Here is a 17,563-nt window from a genome sequence, read left to right on the forward strand (position 1 = left end):
CCAAAATTTGCTAATAGTAGGTAGGTGGGCAGGAATCTCAGTGTAGAATTATAAAGAGATATTGATAGATTAAGTGAATGGCAGAACTGTGGCAAATGGATATCAATATAGGCAAATGTGGGGTTGGACCCAAATAGTATAAAACATGGTATTCTTTAGATGTTGAAAAACTGAAAACAGCAGAGTTCCAAGGTGTCTTGTCAGTGGGAAATTGATATATGTAGATTGCTAAAATGTCATGAACAGTTACAGAAAATAATCAAAAGGTTGAATGGATTTCTGACCTTTCTAGCTAGAGGACTAGAATACAAGGGGGTAGAAGTCATACTTCAGCTGCATAAAACCCTTGTTTAGACTACATCTGGGCACCCCACTTTAAAAATGATACATTAGCCTTACCAAAAGTGCTTTATAGATTTACCAGAATGACCTGGACCCTTAAGAGGTACAATTACCCATGCTAGAGCTGTATTCCCTGGAAGTTACAAGGTTAAGGGATGACTGGACCCGAGTTCGATTCTGAACTTAGTGTGTGGAGTTTGCATGTTCCCCCTGTGTCTGAGTGTGTTTCCTCTGGGTGATCAGGTTTCCTCCCACGGTCCAAAGATGTGTAGGTTAGGTGGATTAGCAATGGTAAATGTTCAGAGTTACTGTGATCGAGTTGATTGTAGATTAACCGTGATCTGGTTGAATGGCAGAATAGGATCAAAGGGCTAAATGGCCTCCTCCTGTTCTTGTGTTGATGCAACCACCCATCCCCATTTTTCCCAAAAGCAACTTCTACTCAGTTGTCAGGTTTGATGTAGAATCTGGCAGCAAATCAGTGGAGTCCTGACCAAAATAATGTTCATCCCTTCTGTTTAATTCTGATGAGCAGTGGAAAAATTTGGCAAGTTCACATATGTTGCAGCATGTATCAGACATGTCTGATATTGGTAGCTACTTTAGATATAGCTGTCGTCTGAATTCAGGTCTTGAGATTTTTTGGCCAAGTTTTACTGGGGTCAGCAGCAGGTAGCTCACTTCACTCAGTATAATGTTTGTCTTTTTGTCTTTCCACTGTTCAGCATGATTTGAGCATGCCTTTCTCGGGGGGGCAAGACAGTTTCTCGAAATTCACCATGGAAATGGTGCGACAATACATGAAGGAAGAGGAGATGCGTGCTCAACACCAGGTGTCGCTCCTTAAGCTGCGCGAACGAGCCTTGAAGGAAAAGACCAAAGCAGAGTTGGCCTGGTTGGAGCACCAGAAGAAGTGAGTAGCAGTGGTATTAAACTTAATAGTCTTTCCAAATTGCAGTCTAGGAAATGTGCATTAATATTAGTAATACTTCCCAGGGGAGGGGAAGCCATTTCTTTTCTCTTTATAATGAGCCTGTTTTATAGTTTATTGGCAATCACGCCATGGGTCGATTCTCCCATCCCGCTGTGCTAATTTTTCGGAGTTTGCTTGCGCATTAGCTAGTGTCTCCCAGTGCTGGATTTCTGGCAGCATCTGCTCTGCTGTGCTCTGCTCTGGAAATCGGTGGGGAGCTGCAAAGAGCATTTGAATGCTATTTAAAGACAATTAGTAGGCCCGGGACTGACGTCTCCAGGCCGGCTAGCATCCGCTTGGTTCATTCCAGCGAAGATTATAATAGCTCCCCACTTGCGGGGAACTAGTGGCCTGACCCTGCTGGAATGAAGGGGGGTGAATTGGGGGCCCCCAGAGGGTCGGGGGGGGGGGGGGGGGGTGCCCCTTGGGCATTGGCATCCTGGCACTGCCCAAGGGGCAAAGTGCTAGTGCCCAGGGGGCACCTTGGCACTGCCCATTGGGCGTGGGGCTGTGCTAAGGGGTGGGGCCTGGGACAGTGATCAATGGGTTGTCCTATTGCCACCTTGCAGTGATAGGGGGTGGGAGGGCCATTGTGAGCGATGCAGAGCTGGTCAGCGGAGCCACTGCGCATGTACCAATGTCAGGACTGTGCACAGTGGCCCGGTCAGCTCAGCATCTCCAGTGGAGTAGACCCCACCCCCTGAAATTTAATAATATTCATGTTGGTGGCCTCTGCAGTATAGAGTATGGGAGATTTTTCTCTGAACTCCTACTGAAAAAATCCAGCGCAAATTATTCCAGCTTTCATGTGAATTCAATCCACAGAATTTTTTGGGGAGAATTCAAGACCATGTAGCCCCTTATCATTGACAAGAGTTAATCTTAGAATGAAGGCAATATTGATTAATTGTCTACAATCATTTGTTTTTCACATTCATCCCTGGGATTTGGATGCCTCTGGCAAGGCTGATACTTAGTGCCCATCCCTTGCCCTAAAGTTTGTGACGGTGAGCCTTCTCTGTGTGGCAAAGGTGTGTCCTCTAAGTGTTGCTAGACTCGAGATTGAGGATTTTGTTGCATATTGATACAGCAATGTACTAACACACATCAGAGGTTCTTATTTCACTGGGTGAAAGCCAGTGTTTGTTGCCCATTCCAAATTGTCCTTGAGAAGGTGGTGGTGAGCTGTTTTCTTAAACTGGCGCAGTCCAACTAGTGTAGGTATACCCACAGTGCTGATAGGAAAGAAGTTCCAGGAATTTGATCCCTTGATAGTGAAGGAATGGCAACATAAGTCAGAACTGGGAACTATATTGTGGTTACTTGATGCAGAATTCCCAGCCTCTGAATAACTCTCAATATAGTAAAAGATAGCAGGGGTAGACCATTTGGCCCTTTGAGCCTGCTCCATCATTCATTATGTCATGGCTGATCATCCAACTCAGTAACCTGTTCAGCTTTCTCACCATATCCCCTGATCCCTTTAGCCTCAAGAGCTATATCTAATTCTTTCTTGAAAGCATAGAATGTTTTGGCCTCAATTCCACAGGTGGCTTGGAGGGGAACTTGCAAGTGGTGTTGTTCCCATGTACCTGTTGCCCTTGTCCTTCTAGGTGGTAAAGATGGTGGGTTTGGGAGGTGTTGTCTAAGGAGCCTTTGAGTTGTTGCAAAGGCATCCAGAAGATGGTGCACACTGCTACCGCTGTGTGTTGCTGCGTGGCAGGAATGAAAGTTTAAGATGATAGATAGGATGCCATTTGAGGGTTGCTTTGGCCTGGATGGTATCAAGCTGCTTGAGTGTTGTTGGAGTTGCACTCATCCAGACAAGTAGAGATTATTCCATCACACTCCAGACTTGTGCATTGTAGGTGGTGAATAGGCTTCGATTAATTCATCTCCTGACTCCCCAATGCCGAATTCCAAGCCTCTGAATAACTCTTAATATAGTAAAAGAAAGCAGGAGTGGGCCATTTGGCCCTTTGGGTCTGCTCCATTATTCTTTATGGTCATGGCTGATTACCCAACTCAGAAACCTGTTCCCCCTTTTCACCATATTCTTTGATCCCTTTAGCCTCAAGAGCTATATTTAACTCCTCCTTGAAAGCATAAAATGTTTTGGCCTCAACTGCTTTCAATGGTAGAGAATTTCACAGGTTCATTACTCCCTGGGTGAAGAAATTTCTCCTCACCTCAGCCCCAAGTGGCCTAACCTTTATCTTTAGATTGTGATCCCTGTGTCTGGACTCCCACGCCATCAGGAATATCCTTCTACCCTGTCTAGTCCTGTTAGTATTTTATAGGTTTCTATGAGATTCACCCCCCTCGTTCTTCTAAAGTCCAGCAAATACAATTCTAACCAACTCAACCTCTCCTTGTGCGTTGGTCCTGCCATCCCAGGTATCAGCCTGGTAAATTTTCGCTGCGCTGTCCCTAAAACAAGAACATCCTTCCTCGGATGAGGAGATGAAAACTGCACACAATATTGCAAGTGTGGCCTCACCAAGGCCCTGTGTAACTCCAGCAAGGTATAACATAGAACACTACAGCACAAACAGGCCCTTCAGCCCACAAGTTGCTCCGATCATATCTATACCTACCAAGCCATAGAACTATCTGTAACTTCCAATCCCATTAGATCCCATATACTCATCCAGAAGTCTTTTAAAAGACCCCAGCGAGTTCACCTCTACCACCACCGACAGCAGCCGAGTCCACTCACTCACCAGCCTCTGAGTGAAAAGTTACCCCTAACATCTCCTCTGTACTTGCTCCCCAGCACCTTAAACCTGTGTCCCCTTGTAGCGACCATTTCAGCCCTGGGAAATAGCCTCCGAGAATCCACCCCTTCTATTCCTCTCAACATTTTATAAACCTCTATCAGGTCGTCTCTCAACCTTCGTCTCTGCAGGGAGAAGAGACCTAGCTCCCTCAACCTATCTTCATAAGGCATGCCTCCCAATCCAGGCAACATTCTTGTAAATCTCCTCTGCATCCTCTCAACAGCTTGCACATCCTTCCTGTAGTGAGGCGACCAGAACTGCACACAGTACTCCAAGTGGGGCCTGACAAGGGTCTTATGAAGTTGCAGCATTACCTCCCGACTCCTAAACTCAATCCCTCGATTAATGAAGGCCAGTACACCATATGCCTTCTTGACCACATCCTCCACCTGCGAGGCCAATTTAAGAGTCCTATGGACCCGGACCCTAAGATCCTTCTGCTCTTCAACACAGCTAAGACTCCTACCCTTGATATTGTACTCCTGCATCCCATTGGTCCTGCCAAAATGGACCACTACACATTTATCTGCAATGAAGTCCAGCTGCCACTTCTCCGCCCAGTCTTGCATCCTATCTATGTCACGCTGCAACTTCTGACATCCCTCCAGACTATCCACACCACCACCAACCTTTGTATCGTCAGCGAACTTACTAACCCATCCCTCCACTTCCTCATCCAGGTCATTTATGAAAATGACAAACAGCAAGGGTCTTAGAACAGACCCCTGGGGCACTCCACTGGTGACTGACCTCCATGCAGAAAAAGACCCATCCATAACCACTCTCTGCCTTTTGCAGGCAAGCCAGTTCTGGATCCACAAGGCCAAAGCCCCTTGAATACCATACCCTCTCACCTTCTCAAGAAGTCTTGCAGGGGGACCTTATCAAACGTCTTGCTGAAGTCCCTGTAAACCACGTCCACTGCTCTTCCTTCGTCAATGTGTTCAGTCACATTTTCAAAGAACTCAACTAGGCTCGTAAGGCATGACCTGCCCTTGGCAAAGCCGTGCTGACTATTTCTGATCATTCTAAACTTCTCTAAATGCTCATACCCTTGCTCCTGTACTTGAATTCTCTCATTATGATGGCTAGCATTCAATTTGCTGCTTTCAGCAACTGGTGTACGAGGACACCCAGATCTTGTTGCATACTCCTCTCTCAATCTAGTAGTTATTTATATGGCGGATCCAGTTCAGTTTCTGATGAATGGTAACCCCCAGGATATTGACAGTGGAGGTTTGAGCATTGGTAATGCTGATAAATGTCAAGGGTGAGATGTTAGATTCAATCTTGTTGGAGGTAGTCATTGCCTGGCACTTGTATGACATGATTGTTAAAAGTCAGCCTTGCTGGCCTGAAACTAATCAGAACAGACCAGAGTGAGTATGGGTGGCAGGTTTCCGACTCAGAGCATAAGTGAACCATTTGGTTTTTAATGACAGCTTGACATCTTCACAGTCAGTGATACCAACTTTTAATTTCTGGATTTTTCTTGAACAAAATTCAAATGTTATGGTATGATTTGAACTTGCCTTACGTGGATCGTTTGTCCTGACCCTTGGATCACCGAACAAGTTCATTATTAAATGTCTGCCGTGTAATTTGGTGAAATTTGTATTTACTGAAGTGCTTGTGAATATTGGACTAATACTCCAGGATTATCACAGATGCAATCATTACTCTTCTGTTGCACTTTACCACGTATATGAGCTGTACTTTCCTCCTTCCAGTGTCACTGCAGTATTCCTCAGGTACGTACCCAAAAGATGTGGGCAACTGGAGAGGAGGTGTCAGCAAACCCAGGATGGAAATAGAAAACTTGGTTTCCAGAGGCATGAATCCCAAAGAAGATCCTCTTTGCTTTCCTCTGTTGTTATGTGAATGCCTCCATCTTCCATGGGAAAACAATCTAACTTGATAGCATAATGCAAGTGCTGTGCACTCTAGCTAAATACTGATCCTCATGGTGAAAATAGTTTGGGCCAAGATTGATTCCCATTCAAGTTTCACAGACATTACCTGTGTTATTAATCACTTGTATTTCAGCTAGACTGAAAATCTGCTCACTTTACCAAAGCTGCAACCCATCTATGCAGTTGCATTTATACATTTAGCACCAGTTAGTAACCTGTTCTTAGGTATTCTTTGCCCCATTGGCATTCGTCAAGCTAAACACAGCCTTTTCACTGAGACATTTGGCGCTTGGAGGGAGAGCTCTGAGCCAGTATGTATACAATAAAACTAAATCACAAACTGTTGTGTTAACATGCTGTAGGAATGAGTGAAAATAGACATAGATTTTAGATGCTAATCACCTGAAGATACAGATTGCTAATTCATGATTTGAAATTGGAATCCTGTGCAGCCATAAACTGGATGTACTAGTTGTTCATTTAGAAAGAAAGCATGTCTTTTCACAAAGATCCCTGTATCTGCCATTCAGGAGTAGAGGGGATCACGTTCACCAAACTAAGGACTCTCAGGTATTGTTTCCCCTTTTAACTTTGTTATTGATGAATAAACAGCCTCTCATGGAAATAGTTTTTCTTCAAGTTCGATAAAGCCAGTGTAAAAGGGCACTGAAGTTGGAACATTTCAAAGAGGTTATGCTATTTCACAGCATTTTAATCATCTTGCTTCTGGTTTGATTTCAAATTGAGGTGGTGAAACCTGCTAAAATGCATGTTGTACATGAGCTGATTTACACTGTCTGGAACTTGCTTGTCATTGCATTGTGTGACATTGCCATATTCTCTCTCAATCAGGCGCCTGAGAGACAAAGGAGAAGATGACAAGATGCCACCCATCCGTAAGAGACAGCGTGGGCTGCTTCTCAGGCTGCAACAGGAGCAGGTAATACATAGAGTACCAAAAATACTCTTAGTGACTGATCTGTGATCTACTTAACCTGTTTAGTTTACTGCTACACACACATTTCATCAGATCAATGAAGTTTTCACTAGGAGCAAACATTATCTGTTGAAAAAGATGCAGAATTCCATCCTTCTTCATTTTTCTGTGGGGTGCCAGTGTGGTCATGATGTGGAGATGCCGGTGTTGGATTGGGGTAAACACAGTAAGAAGTCTCACAACACCAGGTTAAAGTCCAACAAGTTTATTTGGTAGTAAATGCCACTAGCTTTTGGGGTTTGCCCCTTCGTCAGATGAGTGGGAGTTCTGATCACAAACAGAGCAAATAAAGGCATGCACAGTTTACAGAATACTGATTACTGGATACTGAATACTGGAGGGGCTGATTGTGGACAAGTCCCCAGGACCGGATGGAATGCATCCGAGGGTTCTGAAAGAAATGGCGGAGGTGATAGTGGATGCCTTGGTGGTTATTTTCCAGACGTCGCTGGATTCTAGGGAAGTGCCGGATGATTGGAAAACGGCTAATGTTACGCCGTTGTTTAAGAAGGGTGCCAGGCAAAAGGCGGGGAATTATAGGCCGGTTAGTTTAACGTCTGTTGTAGGTAAAATGTTAGAATCTGTCATTAAGGAGGAAATTGCGAGGCATCTTGAAGGGAATTGCTTGATAAAGCAGACGCAGCACGGTTTCATTAAAGGGAAGTCGTGTCTGACAGATTTACTGGAGTTCTATGAGGATGTGTCTAGGGCGGTGGATAGAGGAGAGCCGGTGGATGTGGTCTTTCTAGATTTTCAGAAGGCGTTTGACAAAGTACCTCAAGAGGTTATTGCAGAAGGTCGAGGGACATGGAGTTGGGGGTAGGGTTTTAGCGTGGATAGATGATTGGTTGTCAAATAGGAGGCAGAGAGTGGGGGTCAACGGGTGCTATTCAGATTGGCGGATGGTGACTAGTGGAGTGCCCCAGGGGTCGGTGCTGGGGCCTCAGCTTTTTACCATTTATATAGATGATCTGGAGGAGGGAACCAAGTGTAGGGTGTCGAAATTTGCTGATGACACCAAGATTGGGGGAACGGCAAATTGTGCGGAGGGTGTGGAGAGTCTGCAGAAGGATCTAGATAGGCTGGGCGAATGGGCCAGGAAATGGCAAATGGAATTTAATGTTGGCAAGTGTGAGGTGGTCCACTTTGGTAGGAATAATGGTAGGAAGGACTATTACTTACGTGGCGAAAAACTGCAGCAGGCGACGGTGCAGAGGGACCTCGGGGTCCTTGTGCATGAGTCGCAAAAGCCCAGCTTGCAGGTGCAGCAGGTGGTCAGGAAGGCGAATGGGATGCTGGCCTTCATAGCGAGGGGGATTGAATATAAAAGTAGGGAGGTCTTGCTGCAGCTGTATAGGGCATTGGTGAGGCCGCAGCTGGAGTACTGTGTGCAGTTTTGGGCGCCGCACCTGCGCAAAGATATTTTGGCCTTGGAGGGAGTGCAGAGGAGGTTTACTAGGCTGATACCGGAGTTGAGGGGGTTGAGCTATGAGGAGAGGCTGAATAAACTAGGCTTGTACTCGTTAGAGTTTAGAAGAATGAGGGGAGATCTCATTGAGACGTATAAGATGATGAATGGGATGGATAGGATAGAGGTGGAGAGACTCTTCCCGCTCAAAAAAGACAGTAGGACTAGGGGGCACAGCCTCAAGATAAAAGGGGGGCGGTTTAGAACGGAGTTGAGGAGGAACTTCTTCACTCAAAGGGCGGTGAATCTCTGGAATTCTCTGTCCGTTGAAGTGGTGGAGGCTGCCTCGCTAAATATTTTTAAGACGCGGGTTGATGGGTTTTTGATAAGAGAGGGGATTAAGGGTTATGGGGAGAAAGCGGGAAAGTGGAACTGAGGAGCGACAGATCAGCCATGATCTTATTGAATGGCGGGGCAGGCTCGAAGGGCTAGATGGCCTACTCCTGCTCCTATTTCTTATGTTCTTATGATTAGCATGTGAGCCTTTACAGCTAATCGAGTCTTAAGGATGCAGACAATGTGAGTGGAGATAGCATTAAGCATAGGTAAAAGAGATGTGTATTGTTTCCAGAGAGGACTGTAACCGAGATATTGCAAGCCCAGGCAAGTCATGGGGGTTACAAATGGTGTGACATGAACCCGAGATCCCGGTTGAGGCCGTCATCATGTGTGCGGAACTTGGCTATCAGTTTCTGCTCAGCGATTCTGCGCTATCGTATGTCGTAAAGGCCGCCTTGAAGAATGTTTACCCAAAGATCAGAGGCTGAATGCCCGTGACCGCTGAAAAGTGTTTGCCAACAGGTAGAGAACAGTCTTGCTTGGTGATTGTCAAGCAGTGTTCGTTCATCCGTTGTCCCAGCATCTGCATGGCCTCTATGTATCATGCTTTGGGACATCCTTTCCTGCAGCGTATCAGGTTGGCCGAGTTACAAGAGTATGTGCCGTGTACCTGGTCTATGGTGTTCTCACATGAGATGATGACATCCGTGTCAACGATCCGGCATGTCTTGCAGAGGTTGCTGTGGCAGGGTTGTGTGGTGTTGTGGTCACTGTTCTCCTGAAGGCTGGGTAGTTTGCTGCGGACAATAGTCTGTTTGAGGTTGTGCGGTTGTTTGAAGACGAAGTGAGGGTATGGGGATGGCCTTAGCGAGATGTTCGTCTTCGTCAACGACATGTTGAAGACGCTGGAGAAGATGTCGTAGCTTCTCCGGCCCGAGGAAGTACTGGACGACGAAGGGTACTCTGTCCTCTGTGTCCCGTGTTTGTCTTCTGAGGAGATTGGTGTGGTTTTTCACTGTGGCGCATCGGAACTGTCGATTGATGAGTTGACTGCCATATCCTGTTCTTATGAGGGCGTCTTTCAGCATCTGGAGGTGCCTGTTGCGATCCTCCTTATTTGAGCAGATCCTGTGTATACATAAGGCTTGTCCACAGGAGATTGGCTTCTTTAACATGTTGAGGGTGGAAGCTAGAGAAGCATTGTGCATTGTGAGCTGCCCTCAACTTGACATGTATGCCCAAGCCATCAGGAGGTGCGTCAACACCCCATTCATCAACCGCACTCATGACAGCCCCGAACATCACCCAAGCACAACACAACGCCATCCACACTCTCAAAACCAACTGCAACATTGTTATCAAACCAGCAGACAAAGGAGGAGCCATCGTCATACTGAATAGAACGGATTACTGCAAAGAAGTATACTGACAACTGAACGACGAGGAGCACTACAGACAGTTACCCGCAGATCTGACCAAAGAACACACCTGTCAACTCAACACTCTGATCAAGACCTGTGATCCAGACCTTCAGAGCACCATCCGTGCTCTCATCCCACATACTCCCCGCGTTGGACAACTCTACTGTCTCTCAAAGATAAGAGACAGTAGAGGCTGGGTGTGTTTGAAAACACACCCAGCCGTCCCATTGTATTGGGCAATGGCACCCTATGCAAGAACCTCTCCGGCTACGTTGAGGGCGTCCTGAAACCCATTGTACAAGGAACCCCCAGCTTTTGTCGTGACACTACAGACTTTCTACAGAAACTCAGCACACAGGCAGCAGTTGAACCAGGAGCACTCCTCATCACAATGGATGTCTCGGCACTCTACACCAGCATCCCCCATGACGATGGCATTGCTGCAACTGCCTCAGTATTCAACGCCAATAACTGCCAGTTTCCAGATGCAGTTTTACAACTCATCTCATCTGCTTCATCCTAGACCTCAATGTCATCACCTTCAACAAGGCACACCAAACAGGCATGGACACCAAATTTGCACGTCAATATGCCAACATCTTCATGCACAGGACTTCACCACACAGGACCTTCAACCAATGCTATACACTAGATACATCGATGACATTTTCTTCCTTTTGGACCCATAGTGAACAATCACCGAAACAACTATATGATGACATCAACAAGTTCCATCCCACCATCAGACTCACAATGGACTATTATCCGGAATCGGTTGCATTCTTGGACATGCATCTCCATCGAGGACAGTCACCTCAGTACCTCACTGCATCGCAAGCCTGCAGATAACCTCACGATGCTCTACTTCTCCAGCTTCCACCCTAAACACGTTAAAGAAGCTATCCCCTACGGACAAACCCTCCATATACACGGGATCTGTTCAGATGAGGAGGATCACAACGGGCACCTCCAGATGCTGAAAGATGCCTTCATAAGAACAGGATATGGCACTCAACTCATCAATCGACAATTCCGATGCGCCACAGCGAAAAACCACACCGACCTCAGAAGACAAACACGGGACATGGTGGACCGTACCCTTTGTCATCCAGTACTTCCCCGGAACAGAGAAGCTACGACATCTTCTCTGGAGTCTTCAACATGTCATTGATGAAGACGAACATCTCGCCAAAGCCGTCCCCACACCCCCATTTCTTGCCTTCGGACAAACACAACCTCAAACAGTCCGTTGTCCACAGCAAACTACCCAGCCTTCAGGAGAACAGTGACCACAACACCACACAACCCTGCCACAGCAACCTCTGCAAGACATGCTGGATCATCAACACAGATGTCATCATCTCACATGAGAACATCATCCACCAGGTTCACGGCACATACTATTGCAACTTGGTCAATGTTGTCTACCTGATACGCTGCAGGAAAGGATGTCCCGAAGCATGGAACACTGGGGAGACCATGCAGATGCTACGACAACGGATGAACGAACACCGCTCGACAATCACCAGGCAAGACTGTTCTCTTCCTGCTGCCGGACATTTCAGCGGTCACGGGCAATCGGCCTTTGATCTTTGGGTAAACGTCCTCCAAGGCGGCCTTTACGACGTACAACAGCGCAGAGTTGCTGAGCAGAAACTGGTAGCCAAGTTCCGCACACATGAGGATGGCCTCAACTGGGATCTTGGGTTCATGTCACACCATTTGTAACCCCAATGACTTGCCTGGGCTTGCAACATCTCAGTTACCGTCCTCTCTGGAAACAGCACACATCTCTTTAACCTATGCTTAATGCAATCTCCACTCACATTGTCTGCACCTTTAAGACGTGGTTAGCTGTAAAGACTCGCACGCTAATCAGTATTCTGTGGACAGTGTGTGCCTTTATATTCCCCTTTATATGGGGAAGTGCCGGCAGATTAGAAAACGGCTAATGTTACGCCACTTTAAAAAAGCTAGCAAACAAAAGGCAGGGAATTATAGGCTGGTTAGTTTAACGTCTGTAGTTGGAAAAATGCTTGAATCCGTCATCAAAGAAGAAATAGTGAGGCACCTAGAAAAGAGTGGTTTGATAGAGCAGACGCAGCATGGATTCGTTAAGGGAAAGTCGTGTTTGACAAATTTATTGGATTTCTATGAAGATGTGACTAGTACGGTAGACAGAGGGGAACCGGTGGATGTGGTGCTTTTAGATTTCCAAAAGGCATTTGATAAGGTGCCTCATAAAAGGTTGCTACAGAAGGTTAGGGTGCACGGAGTTGGGGGTAAGGTGTTAGCGTGGATAGAGGATTGGCTGTCTAATAGGAAGCAGAGAATTGGTATCAATGGGTACTATTCTGATTGGCGGTTGGTGCTAGTGGAGTGCCGCAGGGATCAGTGCTGGGGCCTCAGCTATTTACCGTTTATATAAACGATCTGGAGGAGGGGGCTGAGTGTAGGGTGACGAAATTTGCTAATGACACGAAGATGAGTGGAAAAGCAAATTGCGTGGAGGGTGTGGAAGGTCTGCAGAGGGATCTGGATAGGCTAAGTGAGTGGGCGAGGACCTGGCAGATGGAGTACAATGTTAGCAAGTGTGAGGTTATCCACTTTGGCAGAAATAATAGTAGGAGGGATTATTATTTAAAAGGCGAAAAGCTGCAGCATGCTACGGTGCAGAGGGACCTGGGGGTCCTTGTGCATGAGTCGCAAAAACCCAGTCTGCAGGTGCAGCAGGTGATCAAGAAGGCAAATGGAATGTTGGCCTTTATAGCGAGGGGGTTAGAATATAAAAGCAGGGAGGTCTTGCTGCAACTGTACAGGGCACTGGTGAGGCCGCAGCTGGAGTACTGGGTGTAGTTTTGGTCGCCGCACTTGCGGAAGGATATATTGGCCTTGGAGGGAGTGCAGAGGAGGTTCACTAGGCTGATACCGGAGATGAGGGGGTTGGACTATGAAGAGAGACTAAATAGACTGGGTCTGTACTTGTTGGAGTTTAGGAGGATGAGGGGGGATCTTATAGAGACATATAAGATAATGAAGGGGATGGATAGGGTAGAGGTAGAGAGATTCTTCCCACTTAGAAAGGATAACAGGACTCGAGGGCACGGCCTCAAGATAAGGCAGGGGCGGGGGTGCAGTTTAGATAGGAGTTGAGGAACTTTTTCACTCAAAGGGTGGTGAATCTCTGGAATTCTCTGCCCGTTGAAGTGGTGGAGGCTACCTCGCTAAATATATTTAAGTCACGGTAGATAGGTTTTGATAGACAAGGGAATTAAGGGTTATGGGGAGAGCGGGAAAGTGGAACTGATCCACTCCATATCAGCCATGATCTTACTGAATGGTGGGGCAGGCTCGATGGCTTACTCCTGCTCCTATTTCTTATGTTCTTATGCTCTGTTTGTGAGCAGAACTTCCACTCACCTGATGAAGGGGCAAACCCCGAAAACTAGTGGCGTTTACTACCAAATACTTTGGACTTTTTAAACCTGATGTTGTGAGACTTCTTACTGTGCCATGGTGGCACAGTGTTAAGTACTTTTACCTCAGTGCCAGGGATCTGGGTTCAATTCCAGACTTGGGTGACAGTTTATGTGGCGTTCGCATGTTCTCCCCGTGTCTGTATGGATTTGCTACGGGTGATGGTATTTCTTCTCAGTCTAAAAGATGTGTGGATTGGACATGCTAAATGGCCCCTTTTTGTCCAAAGATATGTTAGGTGGTTTATCCATGGTACGTGCGTGGGATTACAGGGTAGGGCAGAGGAGAGGGCCAGGGTGAGAGAATCTTGTCAGAGTCAGTGCAGACTCGATGGGTTGAATGGCCTCCTGCACTGTAGGGATTCAGTGAAACAATGTGTGGATTGTCTAACTTGTAGCACACTGGGTTATGGAGTTCTGTACTCTGTCATTTTTCTCCTTGGTCAAATGACAACACGCCATTGTTAACAGTACACATCCTCTTTCCTCATTTTGGTTCTCATCCCCCTCCGCCTCCATCCCCCACGCCCCCCACCCCCCTTTCCCACCCCCCTTTTGCCATAGGCTGAAATCAAACGTCTCCAAGAAGCCAACAGGGCCGCTCGTAAAGAGAGACAGCTGATCCTGAAACAACAGGAAGAGATTCAGCGCATGCATCAGACCACCATCAAAATCCAGGAGAAATTAAAATCGGCTGGAGACAGCAAACTGGTCAGTACCCTACCTGAGAAGCTGAGTGTGCAAAATGTACATTGCTGAAGTATTCAATGCAAGGTTACTCTGAAAATGAAATAATATAAGATAAAAATAAGAAAATACACCAGTCATGATCTTGTTCCAGGGTGGAACAGGCTCAAGGGGCTGAGTGGCCTATCCTAATTCGTTGTAAGGAATTACTTACTCATGAACATTACTAGGCGTGATCATGTACAGTTTGAGGTTGCTCAATTACAATGTAAATGAAAATGTTAACATCTTTCAGGGAAGGCAAGAGTTGGCATTTCCACTTTTTTTAATCCTCCAAGTTGTGACATCGCTGGCTGAGCCCGCATTTATTGCCCGTCCCTCATTGCCCTTGAACTGAGTGGCTTGCTAGGCCATTTCAGAGGGCATTTACAGATAAACCGCATTGCTATCGAGTCACGTAGGCCATGATGGTATATTTTCTTCTGTAAAAGATACTTGCTAGTGACTTGAATGACAATTTTTATGACAATTGATCGTCGTTTCGGTAATGCTGACTATGAAATCATCTTTAAATTCCAGATTTAATTTTAATTGAATTTAATTTCCACCAGCTTGTGTGTTGGGATTTGAACCCACGTTCCCATTTGTCCAGATGTCTGGATTACCAACTGCTGAATATTTCCTGAATGGCCTAGTATTCATTGTGCTATCTTAATCCTTCTTCTGGTCTCCCATGCCAAAGAAAATAGTTTCTCCCTAATTATCATTGTAATAGCTTTAGTCATTTTCAACACCTGATTAGACTATTAATTTTTCATGTTTGGAGCATACAAGCCTAGTTATGATTTAACCGTTTGAACCCTGGTATCACTGGTAAATCTGTGCTGCACCCTCTCCAAGATAAGCATAGCCTTCCTGAGGTGTAGTGCCCAGAACTGAAGGCAGCATGCACACAACTGTTTATTTCTTGTATGGTGCACTCAGCCAAACAACAGAAACACTTTCCCTGCTTGAGAGACAGCAACGTGCTCTCTTTCGTTCTGTAAATAGGTTCCGGTGAATCCCATTGCATTTTTCCCAACAAATCCCAGATCTGAATTTGTGTTGAACCTTTCCACAGACTCGTCTTTGTATATTCTCGGGTTCAATCCCTCTGGGCAAGATTTTCCAGCCCTGCTCATTGCTTCGATCATCCAGTCTTGCCAAAAGTTGATGGACTTCAACACTGGGTCCCACATGACAATTCTGGCCTCCTTTTATGTATTTTTTTTTAATTGTTCTAGGAGCAGCGGAACGTAGAACATGTCGAGGTAGAGAATGTTTCTAAAGTGAGCCACACCCCCAGCCCTTTGCAGACAGATGTGGAGACGCGGAGCCCCTCCCCCGTTTCTATCTCGGGGAGTGAGACCAGCAGCATTATGCAAAAACTAAAGAAGATGCGCAGTCACATGGATGAAAAGTAATACGATACATATTCAATTATTTGTTGGGGCTTGTAACGTGTACTGCTGTGAAAACATGACAAACCTAACCACCTTCATTGCAGCCCACATTTTGTCAGCTGTTGCATGTTATGTCTGGGGCGGGGTGGGAGAACTGGCAGTGCCAAGATATATATAAAGCCCCACTTAAGTTCTCTTTCCCAGTTCCAGTGGTGTTTGCTGGATAACATGGTTCCAAAAAGTGCACTTCCCCAGATATCCCCTCTGAAGTGTTGGGAATAGGCAACTAAGTCCAAAATGTGACCTCACCTCTGCCTTCCAGTAGGCCTCCCTGAGAACTGTAGCAGTCTTCCACTCTCCCCTTCGTCTTTTGTAGTAGCACTGTTTACCCATGGCCCTGGATTCATGGAATTGCACTGTGAAAGTCAAGATTTTCTCACATGAAAAGCTCACTTGCATTTGGGTGGTAGGGGTAGCAGAGAAATGGAATTGTTCATCTGGATGAAATTGTTGACTTTACATCACTAGTGGAAGCTTCTTATTACAAAGGATTGCATAGAATATTCAAAACAGATACTGGACCTAACCAGATTAGGTTGATGTTTATGCTTTACTCAAGCCTCCTCTTATTTTCTTCATCCAAATCTATCATCATTACCCTCTTTCTCCTTGTCCAATGTCACCTTAAATACATTCAGTCTATTTTCTTCAACTACACTCTGTGGGAGCAATTTTCTGGGTGAATATCACTGCCTGGGTGAATTAAGTTTTTTTCTGAATTCCCTATTGAATTTCTTGGTGACTAATATTTATGGCATTTAGTTATGCTCTTCCCCACAACAAGCAACACCTGTGTCGACTCTTTTCAGAACTTTTCCTAACTTTAAAGACCTCAATTAGGTCGTTCCTCAACCCTTTTTTTACTCCAAGACAAAAGAGATGCAACCTGTCAATCCTTTCCTAGCATTTATACCAACATATTTCTGGAATTACTCATGTAAATCTTTTCTGCAACCTCTCCAGAGCCCCCCGCCCTCAAAATAAATATCATTTTTATAATATGGCAGCCAGAACTGCATACAGTACTGTGGCCAAACCAAGATTCGATAACCAGAAAACTATAGAAGTGCAGAAGACCTGTCAAGTCTGCACCGACAGCAATCCCACCCAGGCTGTATCCCTGTAAGCCCATGTATTTACCCCGCATGTCACCCTGACACTAAGGGACAATTTTAGCTCGGCCAATCCACTTAACCTAACCATCTGGGAGGAAACCAGAACACCTAGAGGAAACCCATGCAGATACGGGAAGAACATGCAAACTCCACATAGACAGTGACCCAAGGCTACAATTGAACCTGGGTCCCTGGTACTGAGGCAGCAGTGCTTACCACTGCACTGCCCATGATTTAGCATAATGGAAAAATAATTAAATGGGAATGATGTGCTTATTTGATGGATTTGATTTCTGCTTTTATAGGCCTTTTTTGGCAATTGTGATAGTTTTATTAAATTTGTCTACTGATGTTCAATTCGTCAAAGTAAAAAACCTTTGCTCAACGAAATACTATGTTTCACTCCCCTATATCATTGTACGTGCTGTGAGGAGTGATGGTTGCAAACTTTGTCTTTTGATGCTCTTTCTATTGGTAATGGAGTTTCAAATAAGCTTGGGTTAGCAGATTTCCATAATCCAGCAAAAGACAAACCTGACATCTTGAACAAGGGGGTGATTGAAGTATCTGCAGCACAAGTGAAGTGACAAGCTAATAAGTCTCATAATGG

At 45.7% G+C, this 17,563-nt stretch overlaps 1 protein-coding gene across 6 annotated transcripts in view; it reads left to right on the top strand.

Annotated features, from left to right (window-relative positions):
* The window catches only part of cep350 (centrosomal protein 350), a 243,456-nt gene that overhangs the window by 165,551 nt on the left and 60,342 nt on the right, over positions 1 to 17,563 (top strand). For all 6 annotated transcript variants that reach the window (XM_080195995.1, XM_080195999.1, XM_080196000.1 and 3 more), the window contains exons 24-27: positions 1,068 to 1,255; positions 6,861 to 6,948; positions 14,214 to 14,360; positions 15,620 to 15,795. In XM_080195995.1, coding sequence (XP_080052121.1) covers positions 1,068 to 1,255; positions 6,861 to 6,948; positions 14,214 to 14,360; positions 15,620 to 15,795 — 599 coding nt within the window. The remainder of the gene's footprint in view (positions 1 to 1,067; positions 1,256 to 6,860; positions 6,949 to 14,213; positions 14,361 to 15,619; positions 15,796 to 17,563) is intronic.

Source organism: Carcharhinus amblyrhynchos, chromosome 9 (assembly GCF_965287045.1).
Source record: "Carcharhinus amblyrhynchos chromosome 9, sCarAmb.v2.hapA, whole genome shotgun sequence".
NCBI classification, from domain to species: Eukaryota; Metazoa; Chordata; class Chondrichthyes; order Carcharhiniformes; family Carcharhinidae; genus Carcharhinus; species Carcharhinus amblyrhynchos.